Raw genomic sequence first — 24,278 nt, forward strand, 5'->3', positions numbered from 1 at the left:
TCACTGAACTACAATGGCGCACCAGTTTTTCTCTTTTCTTATTTGGCAGATCTTGGAGATTTTGGCAGGGAAGAAGAAGCAGGTCAAAAAATTGTTTCGCAGTTTATTAGACACTTAACATGATTTGTTATATGATAAGAGGATGATCGAGCTCATGATCACATGATCTGAAGATAGATCAGCTGTCATTCTGGTGAGATTTAATGAGCCTCGGAGTAATTAATGCTTATCATGGAACAGTTTTATTCTCTTCGGTGCATCTGTCTAGCTCATGCATGCTGTCATGTAAACCTGTGTCTACACATGAATATGCAGCCTGAGTCTGTGTGTTTCTGTATTTGCTGTCTGTATAGATCTGGCAGCAGATGCTCATATGTTGGCAGCTTTGAAATTAAGTATTTGGACAAGGTCACTGCGCAGATGGAGACAAAAAAAAACAAAAAAACTTGCTTAATCGGTCATTGTAAGCTTAATAGTAAAACACTGATTGATTTGGTGTATAAGTCTGGAACACATACAATTGGGTACAAGTTTCGACATCAGAATAATGTAAGATGATAACATGATCGCTAAGAGTCAATAAAAGACCAGCGATTATGTCAAAAAATGACTGCGCTGTGTGAAGAAGCTGCCTCAGTCGGAAGCAGATTTCCTCTGACCCAATCTAGATCAGGTGATGTAAAAATTTGTAAAAAATTAATCAGGCTGTTCCCGCGCTGTTGACATGTGCATTATATTTATCCTCATTGTCATTTTGCACGAGCTCATTGTGTTCTATTTCAGACAAAGTGGTTTCCCAGCTACAACTGGGTTAATAACTTGTATTCAAACCCATACCCTCTTTGTACCTCACACACAAACTGTAAAAAACATGTATATACACACACACAAACACACACACACAATATTCCTCATTGGATGCTGAGGATGATTGTGTGTGCATTAAGTGCCGAGCGACTTTTGCCTTTTTGTGTTTTTCGAATCAAGACGATACTCGGCCTGCTCTCTGGGGGACACACAAATACACACAAGCACATGAAGGGACTGAGTTTGTACCTGCCTGCAGTTGTGTGTGGGAGAATGAGAGCTACCAAACACCGACCTACTTTTGGATAAATGGATTTGTGAATGTGACCTTAAATCCAGAGGTCAAAGACAGGCTTCATCATACACACTAACACGTACACAGGTTGTCTATATCTATTCAGGTGTCATTACTTTATCCCATCCTGCCCGCCTGCATTCCTCTCAAGCACAGCACTGCTCTCCAGTCTGTCCTTCGATGTATTGAACGAAAATAAGATATATCTGAAAAACAGTATGAAAACAGACAACATGTTCTACATTCTCAAGAATGTAGATGTTGTTGTGAGGGAAAACATCGACATGGTGGAAACTTGCAGCAAATATATCAAATGGTTTCCTCTTCTTAGTATTAATTTAATCAAGTTTTGCACTCAGACAGACAGACTTGTATTCAGGTATTTTAATTGTCTGTTAATCCACACTACACTTTTTACACTGTAGAAAATGTACGTTATTCAAATGCATTTATTTGACTATGTAGCTTGTTCTCGCTTTGACCTTCCACTTACCGGCATAGAGGAGATTATACAGATTATGTGTCACATTTAGACATTTCAGCTGGGTTAGGTTGAAGTCTGTAGAATAAACTGACATTGTAATTGGAATAACCTTTAACAAATAAGGGCCATGGGGAGTAGACTTTCTCCGTACCGTATAGCTGGGAGAGGACGGAAGCTTCCAATTTATCATGACAACTCTATGGGATTATTATTCGTGAGAGGGAGAAATCAGAGCAGCACCAGCAACAGCTCGTTCCACAAAGTAAGTCTTAATGACAGAGATATCCACATAAATGTTGCCATTTGATTGAATGGCAAGTAAGTGCTGCAATGATTCTACATATAACTTGGATAAGTGAAGAGTGGAGTCATGCAGTTAGACCGTTAGACAGAGGGGATCCTGGGGTATATGAAAAAGGGGCAGGAAAAGTACTTCAAAGTATTTTTCTGCTGTTGAAGAGTAGGTAGCTGTAAGAACTTTAAATTTGCGAGAGCCATTCAAAAACAACAACCAAAGTGCTTTACAAAGAGATAACATAAATAAAAACAGGAATATAATACATTAAATCATAACACAAACATCATTACATACAATTGAATAAGAAATACGAGGATAAAGCAAAATAATTGAAACTAAAGAGTGGTGACGCATTTTAATGTTGATAATCCATAGGCAACGACAGACAATAACATAACATAACTGGAACGCTGAGTGCATCATTACATGTGTTTTATAGACATGCTAGTGACTGGTATAGGTATGTAAATATCAGTCTGTCTGTTGGTGACAGATACACCCTAAAGTTGCCATGAAAGTCTATGCAGACATTCATACATCCATTCTAGACTCATTCTGAGTAACTTTTCCAAATTTGGGTGAGCTGCTAGCATGGTGGTAGACATTTAGTCTTCTGAAGTAAAGACTGACTGTACACAAACAAGCTAAACTTTCAATAGCACAAAGAATTATAAGGTGAAATACCCCATGCAGACATAAGTACGTGGAATATACATGCAGACAGTAGGGTCAAACAGTCTGAGACCATGACTCAAAATACTTGAATGGAATGCATTTTATTTCATTACAAATGATAGTAGTATATGAACAGTTTAAGTGATTCTTTGAAAAGTATCTTAGTATTTCACTTAGCCTCTGATGAAATGAGGGCAACCTCATTGTTTTTTCAGGTTTAAATAGTGGTTTGATTGTGGGTTTCATGCAAGCACAAGTGCATGTTGTCATCAAAGCAAAAGCGGGGCATGCCAAACACTAAGATATTCACAGATTCACGCAAATTGTTAATCATTTGTAATAAAACGAATAGCGTTGCGTTTGAAACAAATGCAAATGGATGTTGGCTCATGGTCTAAGACATTCCGATCGTGGTAACTCCCCCAGAAATCGAATGCAATAGATGATAACACCGTAAAGGACATGCAAGAAAAAGTGAACGTTTACAACCCCCATTTTCAAGGATGTAAAAATTGGAGCACATCTAATGCAGTATTCCAGCAGCTGAGACCTCAAAGGTAAGAGCTGCTTTAACAACTTTGGATTTAAGTGTTGGAGCAACCAGGAGGTCTGTGCCACAAGACCTGAGGGGTCTCGTGATGGACATATGTTGCGTGAGACTCTGAGGAGCTTTGTAAGGACAAAGTAATTTTTTAAATGCATTTCCAAATGAACACAAGCTGCAGCACAGATTTACTGGTGTTATATAGTTCATGTCACATGTTTATTATTACAGAACACAGATGCATAATCATACTTCTGTCACAGGAGCTTTACTGTGATCATGGTGAAGCAAATATATGCATGAATATATGCTTTGTCCATGAAGCTGTGGTCTGAGATGTGTTTATATGTTTTATGACTAACCTATCTCTATGCTGTCCTGTAGATATGCACACTGGTGTCAACCACATGGTCGACTGGTAAGCGGAGTGATGCAATTTCGCCCAAAGCAGAGGGTGACCTTCTGAAATTAAGAGCGTTGTTGTTTTTTCTGGCCCAAAGATACCTCTCCTTCCCACACACACGAACACATGACAACATGGTCTGTGATGTAACTTCACCATAGTGATAATCACTCTGGTAATGGAAGGCTGATAAAACAAATGAACTGTCCTGCTGTGTTTTCTCGAATATGAATGTGTGCAATATGGATGTGATGCAACAGTCGAAAACGGTTGCATACGTGACAGTCCATATACACCGCTCAAAAAAAGTAACACTTAAACTTCACCTGCTTTGGTGCAAATGAAAGTGACAGCTGGTGCAATGCAGAGGCAAGAGATAGACAACCACCAGAAAGGGAATGACTCTGCATGTGTCGGCCACAGACAGCTGCCTTTTCCTCGTCCTGATCCTTCTCTAGTTTGGTGTTCTTCTAGTGTGCTTGCCACTACCGGTGGCATGAGGCGGTACCTGCAGCCCAATCAGGTTGCACATGTAATCCAGCTCCTGCTGGATGGCGCATCCATATGTGTTGTAGCAAGAAGGTTTACTGTGTCTCCCACCACAGTTGCAAGAGCATGGAGGAGATACCAGGTGATGGGCTGTTACACGAGTAGATCTGGACAGGGCTGTAGATGGGCACCAACCCAGAGGCAGGGTTGATATTTGCTCCTTTGCACGAGGAGGAACAGGAGGTGCACTGCTAGAGCCCAACAAAATGACCTCCAGCAGGCAACTGGTGTGCATGTTTCTGACCAAACTGTCAGACACAGAGAGCATGAGGGTGGCATGACTGGGTCAGTGATGGTCTAGGGAGGCATCCTTGGAGGGTTCCACAGACCTCGATGCCATAGACAACGATACCCTGACTGCTGTTAGGTACTAGGAGGAAATCCTCAGAGTGACTGTCAGACCTTCCGCTGGTGCAGCAGGCGCTGGGTTCCTCCAGGTGCAGAGCAATGCCCGGACAGGGTGTGTAGGCAGGTCCTGATGACTGGCTCTCTTCCCCCTGACCTAAATCCAGTGGACAACCTATGGTGGATAACATATCGATGCACCCAGGTACTCAAAGTACAGCCACAGATTGTCCAGGAGCTCACTGATGGCCTGATCCCCCAGGACATCATCCAGGACTCATCAGGAGCAGGCCCAGACATTGTCAGAGGCCTTTCACACACTACTGAGTCTCATTATGAGTTGCCGTGATAAAATTCAAGTTTGCTGGTTGACACATGCGTTTTTAGAACAGGGCCACATATTATCAAAAACTGCCATAACTGCGAGTAATATTAGGTACTAAGTGAAACTTTACTGCTTTCAGTGCTGAAATCGAACGAAAGCGTTACCGAAAGCAACATGTCAGTAATGCAAAAACAGCAGATTCAGTCCTCCACCCAAGTTTAGAAAAAATAGATTCAGTCCAACACACAATCACTGCAATTATGCGGGACAGAAGAGAACAGATTCTTATGAAGCTACTTATTGGCTCAGATTTTCTGTGCAAGTATTAGTGATGAGCATGTACAGTATTATCTGTACCTACATCTGTTCCATGAGCTACACAATCTTTATCAATCTGTATCCATACTCTGAATTGGTGATGCTTAAGACAGAAGTGGGTTTTATTAACCGGAAGTTGTTCACGTTCACAAGCCAGCAGCTACAATGAGAATTTGGACGACTGGATACTTGCATCAGCCGAGTACTCGCTCAAGCTTCATGTGTTCTGTTGTCTTTTCCTGGTTTTAAAGGCTGCATTATTGTCAAGTGATGTCATTTTCTGAACTTACCAGACTGCTCTTGCCTTATCAAATACTTGCCTTTACCCACTTAGTCACTATATCCACATTGCTGCTGATTATTTAGGAGCTGTACCATGGCGTAGTTATTTTGTGAAAGTTACCAGTAGTTGTCTGTACTATATTGAGGCCAATGGTAGAACAATATTATGATATCTGATTTCATTACCCACTAAGCACATTTATGAAGCGCTTTCCAGATTTCAAAATATCCTAATTTGTATTGTGTGTCATGACATATGGCCTTAAAATATGATGATATTATCTTAAGTATCTGCAGCTCAAACAAGTCCAGCATACACCAGCATTCAGCCAAGCGAAAACTTTGTGGGGCACTGAGCTAAATGTCAACATCAACATGCTCATATATAATAATAATGTGAACATGCAGATATTTAGCAGAAATGATGTGTACCATTGTCACAATCGTGCAATTGTATTGTTTAAGCATGCTTTCATTTGCTAATTAGTAACACAAAGTACTGCTTTGGCCGATGTAAATGTCCATTTTAAAGGAATTTGGTTAGAATCCAAAGTATTATTGATGTTGGTGCTAGATGAATAAACAGTTTATGACCAAAATAATTCATTCTCATTTAAACGTGAAATTTAATTCAACTGTTAGTTGTTCCAAACTCAGCTGTCAGGAGCACATTTGATATGCACCCTAAAAAATACAATACGGACTGTGGACATAAAGAGGACTACTTTTGGACGACTGCTCTACTGCTCGCATTTGGCAAATCAGTTCTTTTATGGAGGAGAACACATCACACGATACGTAATCACAAAAGAAATAATGTCATCATGTAGCAGTTTTATCTCCCATCTCACATATATAGCGACACGAGTCCAACTTGTGATCATGCATTAGTCTGAGTGCATCTGCTGATGAGTGTCAGCTAATCTGCTGTCCAGGTCAGACAGACCTTGAGTGGCTAATGTGTGATATCTGGCAGAGTGATGGGCTTGTGCAGTTTGTGTGTGTCTGTGTGTAATTTTCCTCTCTGGATGTTCTTCCATTGTAGCTGCACAGAGTGTGGACTTTTTGTGTCTTTGAGGACAGGTCCTTCAGGATCACCAAAGCACTCTTGGTCAGAGTGAAGCGCGTCCTTCAGGGTGTTCAGGCTTTAAAATCACAACTAAAAACAAACCTTAAATGCCAACTTTGCAAGATGAAAAGAAGATTAATCAGGAAAAACGTGCCCTATGTACTAGGGGAGGAAAATATCTGTTTCTTAAGCTGCTGAATGCCCCACTATGTTCAGTTGCTAGTTGCTCAAGTTGTCTGTCTGCTGTTAGGTGCTAGGTAGTTAACAGTGGGTTTAAAACATCCCTTTTTGATTAAAATAGCTGCCTGCTGCATTTAAATAGATGGTATGAGGGTAAACAAAAACCGATGTGTGCTGGAAACTGCAGGCGGGTGCTAACTCTCTCTAGGCTGATGATTATGAGCAACCCCTCTCACATATATCAGTCATGTGAATGACTTGGTAATAACACGATACTGATTAGGTCTGTTTTATTTTACCATGGATAACAAAATCCTAAGGAGAGCTCCTCAGTGGTGGTCCTGTTCAAAAGCTCAGGAACATGCGAGCATCTTCACTTGATGGTGCTTCGTTAAGGGTCCCATATTGTTGTTTTCATTATAAAGGTGCTAGGTACTGTGAACATATCAAAATGTCCACGCAACAAAGAAATGCATGAAGCCAGTCTCCAGAAATTGTGCCTCTTAATGAGCCATCAGGACTTCTGTAGCTGCCCTCACTTGAGGAATCACAAAGTGGGCGATGCATTAATCTAAATTCCATTTGGGGTGTTTTCATCATCACCCGCCATAAAAAAGTTAGTGATCTGGACATTATTGAAGCAGTGGAGGGTCACTCCTACACAGAGATAACTGTGCCAGTTCACATGCTAGGCCACAGGTCTATGCATAGAGCTTCAATATCATTACTGTAGAGCCCGAGGGACATCAACAGACAAGATACAAGGCTGGAGACAGGGAGGAGGACTCGAGACAGCAGAACAGGTCGAGGTTTACATTAGAAGATGAGAGAAGATGGAGGTTACTGGATGTACAAAAAGTATGACAGAGAAACAGGGAGGGGAGGTGATAATGAAATAAGGCAATCACTAGTAGGATCAGCCAAAGCTCGCAGAGCAGCAGGCACAGGCCTGAAAGTAAATTGAGTTCAAAGTGGAGAGAAAACTGGTCAAAATTAGTCCCAACAAAGGGACTGTAGAGGCAGTGTAATTAGGAATGGATTCCAGGTAATAACTCTCTGTGAGCAAGAATTGGGGGGGGCTAATGGCATTTATTGGCGGCTGGCTCGCCAAGCCTGGAACGCTCGTCTAGTAACAAACAAAGCTCCGAGAGATGTGGTCACAGTTGTCATAGAGACGAGGCACATGTTAAAGTTTTTTTTTTTTAAATATTTTTTTTACATTTTCCATTCGCAGGTAGCAGGTCATTAACTATGCCTCCTGCGTGCCCTCGCTGCATTTAGAAGCATATGACGTACATTACGACTTCATCAGCCGCTTTATTTTATTTATCTCCTCAATAGTTCATGATGAACCTAGTTGAGACAGATTGTGTTGCAGACCTTTGCGATGACGTTAAATTCAAATAACACTTTTGTTGACCACAATTACACACACACGCATACTTACATGAGTGCCAGGCCGAGGTAGTTGGCAGTGCTGCCCCAGTACATCGGGTTTTCTATGATGCTGAAGGGAAAGCTTGTCACCTTCTCATCCATCAGAATGCCAAAGTAATCACCTGGGACACACACAGACAGAGTGGGTTCATTCTCTAGCAGGTCGAGATGACAGAACTCTGTTTGGCATAAACACTGCACTTCACAACTAAATGTCTGACAATTTCTAAACCCCCTTTTTCTGTTCAGTGTGACACAAGACGGTGGGAGGGTGTAACGGCTGCAAATTCTCCCCCATGCACCAGTTAACAACCAGTTTAGGTTGCCGCTTCAACGCTGTTGCCATGGGTTCCCGCTGTGTTTTTCGACCTTGATGTCTCGCTGCAAACTCAGACCAGAGAGATTTCAGTCCACTTGTCACGATACAATCATTTTTCACAAGTTTCTGGCAAACAGCGGTCAGACTGACGATGCAGTGTCAAGGAACAGGGACTCCTGGCTCCACACGGCCTTGTTACTGCAGCGCTGTCTGCCTGCCGCACCGTCACCTGGCTGTTACTGATGTCAACAGTGTTACAGCACCGATGTGACCTCATGGGAAAACTCCGGAGTTGAAGTTTGATCATTGCACCAACGCAAAATAGAAACAGAAATGGTGATGACACGTACATTTGTCAGTTTTTCAGGAGAGGGTCGAAAGGTTTTCTAGTTTCTAGACATGTTGCAACAGTGTCAAAGGTTTAAACCCCTGGGTCTCTGTTGCTCATGGCAGCAGTTTGAGATTAATGCAAAACGTATTCTATAGTTTTTGGGGATGCTTATAACAAAGCGCTGGATGTCAAACAGGGTTGTGTGGCTACTTATGTACAGGTGGTTTTTAGCTAATAAAAAATCGGGGGCAGCTGAACTATTGTAGGACAACGCTCACTGTAACCTGAGCACTTACTGTTGTTTGCTATGTAATAAGTTCCCTCTGTATTGTGCCCACCCACACACACACACACACACACACACACACACACACACACACACACACACACACACACACACACACACACACACACACACACACACACACGGACCGAGCTCCCGGTGGGTATGAATGACCTGTTGAATTACACATGTGGTGCTGCTGACCCTATTTCTCTGTTAATGTCCAAGTTACATAACAATAATCGCTATACGATAATTTAGGGGCTCCAAGTGGGGCAGGACAGAGATTATATAAACAAATATGTTTGGTTTTGAATAGAAAAGCAGCTTTAATCGGCCTTCGGAACAATATGGTAACCTCATTTTTGACCTCCAAAGAAACTAATGGCAAGACATTCAAAGTTAAAGAGCCAAGCAAAGCATTTTCCTGTGTGTTCCTGCGTCACTGTTTCATTGTAGTTATGAAAAAGTCCAGCCCGGATTGTAACCTGTAGGAGTAATGATAACAGAGGTTAGAGAAGTAGGTCTGTGATCAATGTTTGAATCCTGGACCAGCTGTCTGAAATGTTTAACACTCTGTGTGTAATTTGATTGTGTGTAGATCTTTGTTTCGACCCCTGGGCCATCATTTTGAATCACTGGGTCACAGTGACTCAAGGGGCCTAATACAGAGATAATAAGATGCATTAAATCACAACACACAGCCAAAGGCTATCACCTCTAGTATGTGTCTGTGAATGTTGCTGGTGAAAGGATGGAAAGGAAACACAGTGAAGGTAGATTGTGGTGAGACATAAAAATCAAACGTGGTCATGAGGTCCTAAAGCATGATGGATGAAACTGTATGCTAATGAGCTGGCCAATCTCTATGATAACTTGTTACCCATGACCATGTGTGGCATGATATAAACTTCTGCAAAGTGCACAAATACATAGTAAATTGACTTGACAAGCTGGTATTAAAAACAGTTCCAAGGCCTGACATAAGTTTTATGTTTCACATAATGAGAATTGTTTCAATTGTTATTGTAGTAGTGGGGCTTATGAAGGTTGTCCTTGGCCATGACTTTATTTAAATGAAATGTTTGAGAGCATTGATGATTTTTTTTTTTTTTTTAATTTTTCAGTATATTTCCAGCACAGGGTTGATATTTTAGCCGGGCACAGGAGGAAAACTTGCGGTATCCAAGAAGGAAGGGGTTTGTCCTCTTATACCGTGACATCCTGAAATATTTTCTATGATGGTTTATTGGAACTGTGAAAACCTCATCCGATTCAATCCTACTGGTCATCCTGATGTTTATACAGCTGTTTGACAGAGAGTCCCAGTGGGGTATACTAAAGTGACGCTGCATTCTCGTAAATCACAGGGCAGCAACAGCTCGTCCTCAACTAGTCTCTGGTGCTTCTAATCAGTCACAATGTTATCTTTGAAGGAAAAAAATGTTGTTTATGTTTCAGCTTTATAGACTCTCAGGGTACTTGCTCTACATGCCGGCAATGTCCCTGGTCTGCTCGATCTGCATAAAAATTAGAGTACGCACACAAACACCCTCTTGCCAACTCGTGCCACCAGCTGAAGCTCCCGCTGCCTCCCCTCTGCTGTCACAGTTGGCGACTGGTGAAGACAGAGCGATGGACTGAAGCATTTCAGTACAGTGATAGGCAAAGATGGTGCAGAACTGAGACAGAAAGTCTAGGTCTTGGAGATGACTCACTGAAATGACTGACCTAGAAACTAGAAACCAGAGCTTGCCAACTGGTCATAATGGCGGTGTCACACTCGTCTTGGCTTGAATCGGTGCCTACATGTGTTCAGCAATGCAACAACGGAAAACATGTTTGTCAGAGAGGCAGATGCGAGGACATTTGTGTGTCACAAAGGCAGGGACAGGACAAGTGCTGGCAATGCATAGAAATGAGCGTGGCTGTTTAAACTTGGCAGCAAATGAGTTCACGTGTCTTCAGGCACTTGTATGTCCTCGATAGAATACAGCACGTGTGGGCTTGTCTTTTCCCTTGTTTCCCCAAGAACAACCAGAACTGTTCTCGCATGGATCAAAATGATTGGTTCATGTAATAGCCCATCCAACTCACTACGAAGCTTTCTGAGGATTATACGTTTTCAGCGTATTTGAAAGAAGTCGTCTGTTGATTTCGTGTTGGGGGACTTCCAGAAGACAGTTTACAAAAGAAAAATCGAAGCAGTGGATCCAAAGATATACTAACGTCAAATACACACAATACGGATCAAACCTTCGATGACACTGAGTTGTTTGTACCTACCTAGGAATGTCCCAGTGAATCCTAGAGCCAGGAAGCTGCTGACCACCAGCACAGTGCCCAGCACAATGAGAGCCACGCCAGTGTAAAAGACATCTGCCCTGTCCATCACCTCCCACCTGGCCTGGGCCTTCATTGCCACCGTCATACTGCAGGGGGGGAAAAATGAATCTAAGTCAGTCCTTTATTCAGCTAGTGTACTGTCCAGTATTGATGTTAAGTGCAAACTGCATTTATGTAAGCATGCAGGAGACCTTAGGTTGAGGTCAAGTGGTAAGGAATAGGAAGAGAGATAAAAAGCGGCAAATAAAGAAATGCAGACGTACAAAGGTAGTCAAGGCTGGAGAAGTTAATTGGACACTGAATTCCAAAAGGGAACAGCTATGTTAACCCACATTCATCAGACTGATTCAAAGCTCATATTAAGACACACTGACATACATCACAAAAAAAAAAAACAGCCCTTTTGCTTTGCGCCAGACAGTGTGCGACTGAATTTAATCTAACATTTGTGAAAAAGAATTGCTTCACACAAATTTGCAGCTGCAGTTTAAAGTTGAATGTTTTGTGGGAGGAATTGTGTTAATTGGTCAAATGAAAATTTCAAAGCTTCTTTTTCTCTTCATCACAACATTTTAATGCAATACTTTACATAGTTAATCACATCAAACTGCAATATATACAGAAAAAAAAACAGTGAAATGTTTCATTGAGATCAGTGCATCCATCTAGACTGAGTTAAATCCACTTTGGACGTAAGTCACATATGTCTTCGACTATGTGTTTATTGTAATAAACTTCTTGTTGCAACCACAACCGCATCCTTCTGTACACTGTAACACTGACAAACCAATGTCAGGGACTTCGCTGAACATCAGTGGCCCTAGGAGTTGCGATGTTGCCTGCTCCGTTGGCGCTACACTGCCCTGATAGGCGGCTCTTTGGCAGATGGACTGTGGTGAATGAGTAGCTTAGGCTATCCATGAGACAAATCACTCTGATTAGCTGTTATCTTAGTCAGTAAGAGAAGTGGAAACAGAAAAGGGAACTGTAGTTTGAGCCTTTCGCTGTATCATCCATGATTTCACCCATTTAGTGTGGTTTCTACTCATTTTTGGCCTCCACTTCTTCGCCAGCGCCATTTGCAACTTTTATCAGACATATACTTGAGGAGAAGTGGCTTTCTTCAACTACATGCTGGTGCAGAATGTATGAGCTAGTTGGACATCGCGATAAGTGTTTATGATTTCTTAACATGCAGCTTTTCGAGTTGAGACACAGGTGACTCAACAGTTAAGATTTGTCCTTGAATATTTGTTTGGCGTTTCTGGACGATTACACAATCAGAGATGCTGATGGTAGCATGCTGACATATTCATCATGACAATTACAGATTCAAAATTCTAACAATTAGATTAGGAGGTTAGATGTTACCATGTTGACGATGATTAGCATGCTATCATTTGCCTGGAAGATTCAGGTACATTCCCATGCAGAGGAGGAAGAGCGAAGATAAAGAAAACTTCATCAGCAATAAGCTTGTTCGGGATCAAAAAATGTATTTTCTGCTTGTGTCTTGATAAACGTAAGAAAGGATGGCTGTCTTCATTAAGAAAAGCTGATGATGTCACCAAACTGATGGCTGCTGTCTGCTCAGCAGTGAATGAAATTGCCCCTCTGTGTTGTTCATGTTTCAGCCCATTAAGTTGCATTTACATCACTGCTGACTGTTTCCCACAGCACACGGTTTATTACTGAGAACCTTAAATTTGGACAAGTCAAGGTATCACAAGTCAAGGGATCACTAAAGTCAGCAGGACTCCTCTGCAGACAATGAATGTCACTTCAAAATGTAGTGGCAATCCATCCAACAGTTGTCGAGATATTCCAATCTGGATCAAAGTGGTGGAGTGACACAGTGCAAGATGGTATGGCATATGAGAGTATTTCTAAGTGCTGTATCGTAGGCAACTGGCTCTTAGAATCTCCATGACCTGGATGACTGAGAACCTTCATCAGCAGTATGAGAGCGAGGCAAAAAACTTACGTCAGCGAGGCAGATACTTCATGTGTTAATGATGGGTAAGGGAGAGATAATGTCCCACACATGTCACACAGACTAAAAAATGCCTGATAACATCATGATGTCAATACCGATGTGAAAAGGAAATCAGAATGGACCCCTTGTGTCACGGAACGAGGGCTGGTACTGCAACTGTTTTAGATATTCAAATTGCGATCTATTTTCAAACCACCGGTGATGCGCCACCGGAGTGGAATGACTAACCGACTCCCGAGATATCACCAAGACGGTAATACATGTACGGGACATCCGGCGGGGTGATCACTGAAGACTTACTTTTAAAATGTTCAAGTCATTCCACATTGATGTTAATTAAAATAATTCAAGAGCATGGAGTCACATTTTCATTTTGTTCTTGAGGGTCACCAGGAGGATTTCACGCATTCTTTTACTCACTCATTCCGTCCACCTTTGTTTTGTGATTTCTTCCGAGCCAACGTCAACAGCATTTTTTTCAGTCTGAAGTGTGACACCTGCAGCTGGGGGTTACACTGCAAACAACAAACAGCTGCCTCTTCTCTTGCAAACTCTCCCACAGTCTCTTTGAATACACAGACTGTGTGTGTGAGTGCCGACAGAAAGAGACCGCTTGTTAGGGAGAGTGCTGTTTAACCCTCGCTGACGTCACACTCAGCGGTCGGCGCTGACAGATGATTTGAGGGTCCTGTGGTCATACAGCAAAAGCATTTAAGTCCTGTAACCGTGTTGTCCTTCGATGTTTGAGTGGAGAGTTCTCTGAAAGGTTGAGTGCCTGCTTTTGAAGGTTTTGTGATGTCATGGGAGGTGAATCAAAGGGGGCGACAAGGAACTACTCCTAAGGATCTTCAATTCAAAAGGTAGCTTGTGTTTGGGATGGAGCATATTCACCGAACAGACATTGCATTGTTCGTATTGTGTTCCCGTCGTCCATCTTTCGTCCATTTAAAGTACATGTCACAGTCATGCGTGCGCCAGTCATCTGGCGGTTATTATTCCCTCTTCTGGTCTCCTCTCCCTCTTCACTACTCCGCTCTGATCACTCAAAGTGGCCTTTCACGCACAGAAATGCTGGCTGTATAAACAAGGCTGGCTGCATCAGGGATAGAAAAAAAATGTGAGGAGAGCGAGAGTATGCAGGTTTTGTTGCTGGGAGACCAGTGCCACTCCACTGATGGATGCTGCCCGTCCCTTTGTTTTAGTGCATTCCACGTCGTTTGAACCTACTGCGTATGCAAACATGTACAGATAAGAGACATATGAGGAATTCTGGTGAAAAAAAAGAGTTTCCTTACCCACCGCTTTTAGCGTGTAAGAAAGGAAACAGGCAAGACAGGCTTGTACCGGTGTTATGATCATGACAACCAAGACAAAATAAAAATCCACCCTCCAAAAATTGTGTTTTGCATCATAGTGTCAGGTCGGCACACCTGCAGTTCAATGATGAAAACAAACATGCGTAATCAATGGCAGTTTTCCCAAATCACTGCAACAGGAAAACACATAGATTTTCCACAGCACCAGCGCTGCTGTTATGCAAACCACCTCCAGTAACGAATCCACAGCTCTACATGGGCTTCCCTTCCTTCGACCAAATTTGGATTCTCTGGCTCCAGTTTATGACAAGATGGCAGTGAGAGCAAGATCTCATATCCAGGCTTCTAAATGTCTTTTCAGATGCTTAATCCATGCCCCTTATCATCTTGCTTCTCACATTCTTGTACAAACAGTGGAATCAATTGTCCAGAAGACAAAAACATTGCATTGCAGTGAAGAGAGGATGCATCGAGATATAAAATCTAGAAATGCTAAATATTTGTTTTTGGATAAGTTAATGCTTCATAATGCAAGAATGTCAGATCATTTTCATCGCAATTCACCAGTTCAATCCCACTTTGTTGCTCCAACAATAAAAGTGTCTCAGTCTCACAAATTGAGATTAATTTATTTGCCCAAATAATTTTAAAATTCTAAAATGACACACGCTTCAAATATATCAGTTATATTGAACACCTTATTTTGGTCATCCGACCTTGGAACGACAGCCTGCCTGATGAGGCTCAGCCAAGTCAGCAAGATATAGTGTTAGCAGTTAACATTTTTGCAAACCACAGATATGTCCAAGGTTGACACATCTATCACATATCGTGCCATGTTCACATTATCTGCTTATTATTTAGGATGTGAAGGGGAGGGAAATGGCGCTATTAAGGCTGCCAGCAGTTCGAGTCTGTGGGGACATTTCCAGCTGTTTTAGTGGCGACAACAAATGGTTATATTAACGAGAAGTTGGACCATCTCCATCCGTTTATGCGGTGACCAAAACAGGCATTTTCTTCCCAACCATAATGTTTTCCTAACTCTAACAATGTGTTTTTTGTGTCAAAACCGAAGTTTAGTGTTAGAGAAATAGAGAACGCAACCTGAATAAATAAAAGTAGCAACATGACGTGTAACAATGTTACGTTTGATCTGTGGTTTTGCAGAAACATATCTAGCCAACGTTTATTCTGGTGAATGGGTTGTGAAGATTTGATGGTATTCAAACATGGTATTCAATAAAGCTGGATAATCATGATGATAAAAGTCAAGTTGAGGGTGCTCTGGTAACTCACTTAGTTGAGTGTTTGCCCCCGGTACTGAGGTTGAGAATGGATGTCCGAGGCCACTCTGTGACTAGGGTGTTATGGTCAACTGAATCCTTCTGGAAATGTTCTGCTCAAAGAGTTCCTGGCGTTGCAGCTTATAATCGAACGCACACTGTGCATGCGTTAACACACCTGTGTGTGCGGTGCTCTACACAAACATGTCTCCAAAATGAAAACTAGATTTGGGGGTTAATAAGAGAAAACTAGGTTACGGGGTCTGTGCTGTGAGTATTATGGCGTCCTCCCTTTGTCAAAGGAAGCAGGAAGTGTAATGTGATGTTCCACCAAGCCAGACACAAAGGACGACCACTGGGCTGTCTGTTAAGTAAGGTGTAGGGGATACTGCTGGGATGTGGATTGGAAAAGAGATGGGAAAGGGGGTCTGGGGAGATGTAGGTTGGGAGGTTAGCGGGTACGCGGGACTAAATGACTAAATCACAACTGATGACGTATCGACTGAATTGAGCAGCTTCTAGAAATGGACGATGGTTTTACATGGTACGGAAGTCACTTCTGCGAAGCCATACACATGTGATCTTTGTACCTTTAAGAACAGAGACAGCAGTAGGAGGAGGAGGAGGAGGAGGAAGAGGAGGATGAAGTATACAAGGGTCGGGGAGAGAAGTGTGGGAGTCAGACAAAGTCCCTTTCAAACTGTGCGGCTTTTACAGCAGAGGTCTTAATAACAAGTCTTGTAGCAAATCGTTACGCCCGTGCGCTTTATTCCTTCTCCCATTTCAAAGATAATAAATGTGACCAAGGTTAACACGTGAGAGGTGGGCTTGGCTTCACCTCCAAACAGAAGGATTTACAAGCCAGTGGAGTCACGGTCTGTTAGCTCTGTCATGGTCAAGTACCTAAACACATACACCCACCATCCCCTCTGACATTTCAAACCAAAACATAGCTGAAATGCAGCAAAAATCTTGATTTACACTGTCGGCCGATGCAGCAGTTTTCAACAACCATACTGTTACGCCAATCACAGTTCATGGGCATTTCTTCTTTGGACGATCTGACCTGAAATGACCTTTATTAGTACTGATGCACTGGTAGGACACAAAATAAAAAAATGTCATCACCAACTCGTGCAGGATTTGAGGCACATCATATTTGATTCTTCGTCATGTCTTTCCACGCAGTTACATATTTTACAAAAAATGACATGACATGCATTCTCGTGGCACCATGCCTTTCAGATTTAAGAATAACCATCACTTTCACTTCAGACCAGAAGAAACAGGTATGACACAGAAGCAAATCTCTTCAAATATCCCTTAATAATTTTGACTAGTGTATCATAAGAATCAGGGGACCTTATTTATTCCTTTGAGAACAGCTATTTTATTCAGTGATGGAAAAAATAAGAGTTCTGAGGTGGTACTATTACCTCACAATGTTTTAAATAAAATATTTCTGAGTTTAAACTTCTTCTCCTAAACTACATAGTCCCCCTTTAATAAGTAGTCCAAACACTACCCCATCTGAGAATAAAACATGAAATGATTTCTACTATTTGTCAGCCTAAATATAGGTTTTGGTCTATTCTTTATTTAGCTTTTAACACCCTCTCAGCGTGAACACAAAAGCAGTGTAAGTGTGACATTTTCACACGTATTACTTCTAAATGTGTAAATCCCAATCCTCCCATCTCACCTGGCTTCCTGCCAACAGGAGCGAACAGCAAATTAACACTCTGACTTAATTAAAAAAAATGGGCTTGTTAAAGCCCCCGAAGCGCTCCCTTAAGGTTTGTTATTGAGAGTAATCAGTGGAGAGCATCACTGCAGTGTACTTGACAGATAAAAATACACAGGCCGTATCCTTGGCATGTCCGTCAAACAGTTGATACTTCTGTGTTGGAGCTATGATTAGACTGTCAGTCCGCTAATCTGCATGTCGGCGTATGAGTGAGTCCATTAGACCGACAAACAAGCAGCACAACAATGAATCCATAAGGTAATTAGTCTGCTGGGCAATCAGTCTGTTAGCTGGGATTGGGAGAGCTGAAATGACACACACACACACACACACACACAAAAAAAAACCTCCCCAACTCGCTCATTATACTAGTCCAGCTTACTTGATGTGTTTATTACTAAAACAGTGGCTATAACTGACGAGGAGTAGCCTCTCAAATCCGTTCCTCCTCTGGATCAGCACATGATTTGTCAGCTCTCAGAAGCAAGGCACTGTTCTTACTTTCTTTTTTATTTTCTTTTTTGTTGGAGTTATGCAACGAGTTGACTACAAAACAGCCATATCTGTTTTCTGATGATATTAAGCAACAATTCAACCCAAAATACAGCGTTTCTCCCTCTCTTTTTGAAAACTTGCCTCGAAGTTAGAGCTGTGATGACGTCCGTTGTTTGAGTTTCATCATTGTGTGAAATTGTTTTTTAAAATGTTTTTAATGCCTGAGGAGCTTTTCTTTCCAAACAACAAATGGGCCAGGGAGTGATTTGTAAGCTGTAAACATCAGCTTGTAGAGGAGTTATTGTTAGTCGGTGAGAAACCATATCAACCCTCCGGACATTAAGTCGTTTTCGCTCTGTGGGGCGGTCACAATGTCATTTATTGCTCCCTTTCAACTGATAAATCATGCTGGTTGTATTTTATTAGGGCTGCACAGTTTTTCAGAAATAGCCTAAGACTGACTGTTTAATAAAGATGTTTTTTTCCCCTCAGGTATGTGACCCCCAAAGACCCCATCTTTACTTTTCTCTCCATTGCATTAAGCAAAGCAGCAGCCCTTTGTCTGATCTGATCTTTAATTAACAGCTTATCAAACTGCCACTGTGCAGCACCGCGGACACTGCGATCATGAACTATGTGGCCCTTCCGTATGTAAGAGTAGAGCGTTGTTCCACCACGGTGCATAACAGTAAAAATGTGTTGGCCTCCGTGACGACACTGCGTAGCCATCTGAAAACGCAATGGTTGCTCGGTGACGCAGGAAGCACACGAAAAACATGCTCCTTCAGATGGATTTTCTTGTCATGTAATTAAACTGCTTCCTGTCACACGCGATTTGGATTTAATTGCACAGATATGAATTTGTGCGAGGAGTCAGTGCGACATACCTAATAGAAAAATAATGCATGAATACAGCGTGACTCACTCTGGAAATGCTGTTCGGAAAGAATGTGAATTAACGGCCTATAATGATCAGTGACATATTTTGTAATTGTTCACTTGTAAACACGAATATGAAAATATGTTGTTTTTTGTCATCGGCTGTCTTGTAGCTGTCCTGTTGTCAGTTCCACATAAAAGAAAAGATTTTATGTAATGATTTCTTAGTGTATGTTCAACAAGGGAACAAAACAAAAATACCATTTACCTTGGTCTACTTACTTTTGCATCATCAGAAGTGTATAAAACAAGCAAGAGTGACGTCCGGGGAGCTAAATTGAGCCTGTCTAGATGGAAACTCTGAATATAAAGAAAGAGTCTGTTCTTAAACAGATGTGACAGTCCCTGTAGGTTTGAACTGTCTCTAAGTGTGATTCGGACAGGGCGACCTGTCCAGGGTCAACAACTTCTCATTCCCAACTTGTCTAAAATGACATCTTGATCAGTGGTCTTCAACGGGCGTTATCCAACAATTTCTAGCAGTTTGTGTGGATGAATCACTTTTTATTGGACATTTGTGAGGAGATTGTAACGTGACATGAAAAATGATATCTTGCCCGTCTCTCTCAGATGCCTATGCAAGCCTGTGGACTATTTCTTACAAAAAACAGAAATTGATTAAAGTTATTTAATGCTGCTGGACTGTTTTCTTTGTGAAGAACTCGGTCGGTCTTAGTGCCTCCCTCTGCTCCTTTAACAGAGAGCGATGGTAGCTAAACGTTAGTTTCAGATGGAGTCCGCTAACATGAACTAACTAGCGCAGCGCAGAAGTTCCACAGAGGCCCCTTCAAGCTTTAAACCACGATGCTCCACCTACCCCTCTGCAGTTGATCATAAACAGTGGGCTGAGAGGGGAGAAATATGTCTTTCATGGGAAAAATATGAGTGACATTACCTGCAGGAATCCCCCAGCAGCATGGGTAATCTCTACATTAATAAGATAAAATCATCTGATAAAGGTAATTGATTATTTCAAACTCCTTGTTTTCCTCTGAGAGTTTATGAGTTTATGACTGTTGATTAAATGAGCCATGATATTTGTTACAGTACCTTACCGTGTTCATGGAAATGTTAAAAAATAACTGAAAGCAGCCTCTGAAATCATTAAATCAGAGTGAATGAATGGTATGAACTCACCTGTGTAGGCGCATCTAATGCGTCCTTAAAATGGCAGCGACTGCACTTTTGACTTTAGCTCAGCTTTTTGTTGGTCTATTGCACTGTTGCTTTCTGCTGCCTCAAGATAGCAATCCACCATCAGCGCACTTGACCACACCTGAGACAAACATGCCCAGAGGCGCGAGAACATTTGCTATTTACACAACACGGGCGCTGGGTATGAAACGACCTGGTACAAATAAAACATAATGGTTCCTTTAACATTAAGGCTTAAAGCTATGCATTACTAAGGCTGTGGGTGCATTTGAACGGCAGCTACATGCTACCTGTCTAACTGGCTTCCAAGCTAGCTGTCAGCAACCCAGCTTTGTTCGGCTTGCCTCTGCTTCACCACACTGCACCTCTTGGCCCGTTTTTGGGTTAAGCCCAGAGTTTAGCAAAAGTCGGTCACTGCCAAGGTGGTGACGGCCAGAGCCACCCCATTGAGCGTCCTCAGAAACCTATGGGTGTTATCATGGAGACTACATCCACGTTTTGTACAATTTTAGAGTACGTCCCATGACGACCAAACAGGCCTTTATGTGTAAAATAGTGGGGCTCTGCTTTAATAAGACACAAATTAGAGGCACGTGCAAGCATGTGCTTTTATACTTGCCAGAAAACCAGCAAAATGACATAAAATTATTTTACATTTCCCTCTAGTCACTGGAATCTCTTGGTTATTACTGCGTAACGGTGCAACTAAAAACATGTCACGTGTTACAGGTTATTTTTCAAGAGTTACTCTAATATGATTACGGCTTAAGGACAGAACTAGCCATTATTCACTTCATTCATATCTCCCGTTCCTCGGAGTGAATAAACTGTAAAGTCACAACTATTTTTAGGATCTCGGGTTGCACTGTGTGTTGATAAATATTCTCCTCAGAAGAGAAAGCTGGCAAGACAATTTATCGCTTCGACGCAGCTTGTTCCAACCGCGTTGTTGCCTGGTAACAGACATCCTTTGGGAGCTTGCTGGCATACTGTATATGTGTGGTTTCGTTGCGGGGTGCGTTGTCACCATTTTGATCCATGGTGGGAGGTGTGGGAGCTTGTATTTCCACTGGGTACTGCATGATAGCAGGCGGGGGGGGGGACACTGGCACAAACAGAACCGTAGGCACAGATTAGGACGGGAGAAAGGAAGGACAAACGGACACAGGAGTGGAAGAACGATGAAGAAGCATAAGAATAAGGGATATTTTTTTTAAAAAAAGAAGGATGCAAGTTAAAAACAGTCAGTCTTCTTAGAAACTGAACGGAACGATCAAAGGATTATCATAGACGTTCGGTTTGGTAGGAACAAACAAAGAAAAAAAATACGTGTTAATGAGTGAACAGTTATATAAGACAGGCCTTCATTCTGATTTGTAGTCGGTAGGATGGAGTGGTCATAAAATTTGATGGATTTTCTTGACAGCATCTTAAAGGTAGGGGATGCTGTTCTTTTAGAGTATATGAAAGCTAAAGCTCTCTCATTTCATGGTCACTGCAGAAGAGATTTGGCCGATGGTAAAAGTTAAAATAGGCTTAATTAAAGTGAAACTCACGCCAAAATGCAACACTCCCAGTTTGTCCCGAAAACAAAAATACGGTAAATCTTAAAACTGCCTCTTTCGTCGTAAGTATGCTTTTACATGAAGGTTTGACTCATATACATTCACAAAAAAAAGGCCAAAGTTGCATGTTGGCGAGAGTTTCACTTTAAGAAAGTAAAGCAAATTTAAGACATGATGTATCGAGAATAAACTCTAAAATATAAAGTTTGAAAATATCTGTAAATTACTAGCTAGCAGCACAAAGTGTGGGCTTCACCTGTGGCTGCGGTACACGTTGAGCAGAATGATGACAAAGCCCAGGCAGTAACAGGCCAGGTAGGGGCTACCAAAGAGCTTGGACAGTCTCCGTGTGCGGTGCTCCCATCTCGCCACCTGACATAAAACAACAGAAAGGCGGAGGTCTCGTTAATATGTGGAGGTGAACGGTCCGGAAAACAACAACAGTTTTGTGTATGTCAGCATACGGATGAACTGATTAATACTGCTAATCGTTGGGAAACCTAAAATGAGACACAACGACAAAGCATGCCGGAGGTTTTTCTACAGTTTTCTTACAGTTTTCATGCATATCCCACAGGTAAAGGGCAGCAATAGATCTTATGTAAGTGGTGGTCACAGCAGCAATTGCTCAGATGCACTCTGAAAATAGAAAACATTCAGCTCCTACCAGTTACGCAACTTTAAAAGCATTTGACCTGTCTGTCTACACGGTGAACCTGTCTGTCTCTGACATTACTGACAGAGAGGGCTGTTTGATGGACAGACTGTGGGCTAAGGAAGTGCGTAAATGAAACACAGAAAATGCGTTGCCGTGGCAACGTCTGAGTCTTTTTTTTTTGGCCATGTTTTGCTATGAGAGGAAGGATAGAAACACAAAGGGGGAAATCAATAAAGATTCGAGGAAATGAACTTTATACGTTGAGAAAAGAAACTGAGTGGAGAAAGGAACACGACATCTGGACAGACTTATATAAAAATGTGTTGGTCGATGAGCACCCTGTAGAAGTGATGGGAAGGCAGGAATCACACTTAACTCTCCCTTCCCATGTTCCCCAGCACCACACATCCACTGTCTTTTCACCGCAGCCGCTGGCAGCTTCTCCCTGATGTCTCTCTCTCTCTGTCCATGCCAAAAGAAGATGACTGCTATGTAATTAAAGTCAAATCACTTGAGCACTTATGTGACTCAGACTTGAGTGAACAAGAGGTTGATTATATTAAGGTCTGCTCTGCAGGACAGTAGCAAACAGCAAGCCAGAGAGAGGAAAAGAATGGTACCAACGGAGGGATTCATGGTTTGCATTTTCCTGCCAGGTAACACGTTTGTGAATGCAGAGATGAAAAGATGACAAAGCGCATTTCAATGTTTATATGCAGTATAAATGTGAGACATCATGTAAGAGCATGCCTAGTTGGTATTTTGTCAGCCAACACTGGCTCACCTTTCTGTTCTCACTCTTTAAAACAGAATACAGTGTTCTAGTCAAACAAGATATCGAGCTAACATTAGCTACTGGTATTTGCACAAATACAAAATTCACCTTTCTGCTGTCATCTTTGTATTCTACTATCCCAATCTATAAAGATGTCAAGCTAACTTCAATAACTGCTGGCCTAACAGTGAATTTACCTTCTGTTGGCACGTTTTCTCTTGCATCCCATCTTCAGTTCTAACAAGATATTAAGCATCAACTGATTTTATTTGGACAGCTAAGACTAAATTTGCCTTTCAGCGGGCACATTTCTCCTAAATCCAGTCTTCAAGTCTAACATATCGAGCTAGCATTAGCCCTATTTTGGCTTATTTGGCTCTTTTTCTTGTAAATGTAGTTATGTGGTCTATCAAGAGAGCAAGCTAACATTAGCTGATGCCTATTGGTCTGCTAACATTCATTGAATCTTCACGTTAGCATATTTTCAGCTCAAACTATATACTTTTTAGATTCTCCACACATTAGTTAGCTGGCTATGCTACATAACAGTCTCAGTTTATTGACAGAAATGCGGTCACACTTAAGTTTCACTTATGGGGACGCTACTTTTGTGTTAGACAGTCTTGTTATTGGAGTGGGCGGAGAGTGGAGAATAAAGCCATGATATAATAAATAATAAATTCTATATACAATGCTGTCCATTCTTTGCTTTTATAAATATAGAAGAAATGTTTTGGAGGATAAAACAATTTATTCGAACTAAGGGTCAATTCTCAAGTTCTACATACAATTTGTGTCGGTAGGAGAAAAACACTAAGGTCATAAATAACGAGGACTATCTGGCCACTTCACGCGGCAATCTCAAGTTTGGATCCGAGTGAAGGTGAGCTCTCAATCTGCCTATTGTGTTACGACACATTATTGTGTTTCATCTTAAGATCAGTAATCAGTTACTCACTGAGATCACTAAATAACTGCTGAGATACAACAGCACAAGGTAGAGGTTGGACTTTTCACAGGCTAGCCTCTGTTTGGCGTGTTATTTCTATTTTAGAG

General features: G+C 41.7%; 1 protein-coding gene across 1 annotated transcript in view; it reads right to left on the reverse strand.

Annotated features, from left to right (window-relative positions):
- The window catches only part of pemt (phosphatidylethanolamine N-methyltransferase), a 53,656-nt gene that overhangs the window by 8,426 nt on the left and 20,952 nt on the right, over window positions 1-24,278 (reverse strand). Inside the window, exons 3-5 of the mRNA XM_037082161.1 lie at window positions 22,046-22,161; window positions 11,231-11,376; window positions 8,022-8,133 (exon numbers count right to left, since the gene is read on the reverse strand). Of these exons, the coding sequence (XP_036938056.1) occupies window positions 8,022-8,133; window positions 11,231-11,376; window positions 22,046-22,161 (374 nt within the window). The remainder of the gene's footprint in view (window positions 1-8,021; window positions 8,134-11,230; window positions 11,377-22,045; window positions 22,162-24,278) is intronic.

Source organism: Acanthopagrus latus, chromosome 20 (genome assembly GCF_904848185.1).
Source record: "Acanthopagrus latus isolate v.2019 chromosome 20, fAcaLat1.1, whole genome shotgun sequence".
Lineage (NCBI taxonomy): Eukaryota > Metazoa > Chordata > Actinopteri > Spariformes > Sparidae > Acanthopagrus > Acanthopagrus latus.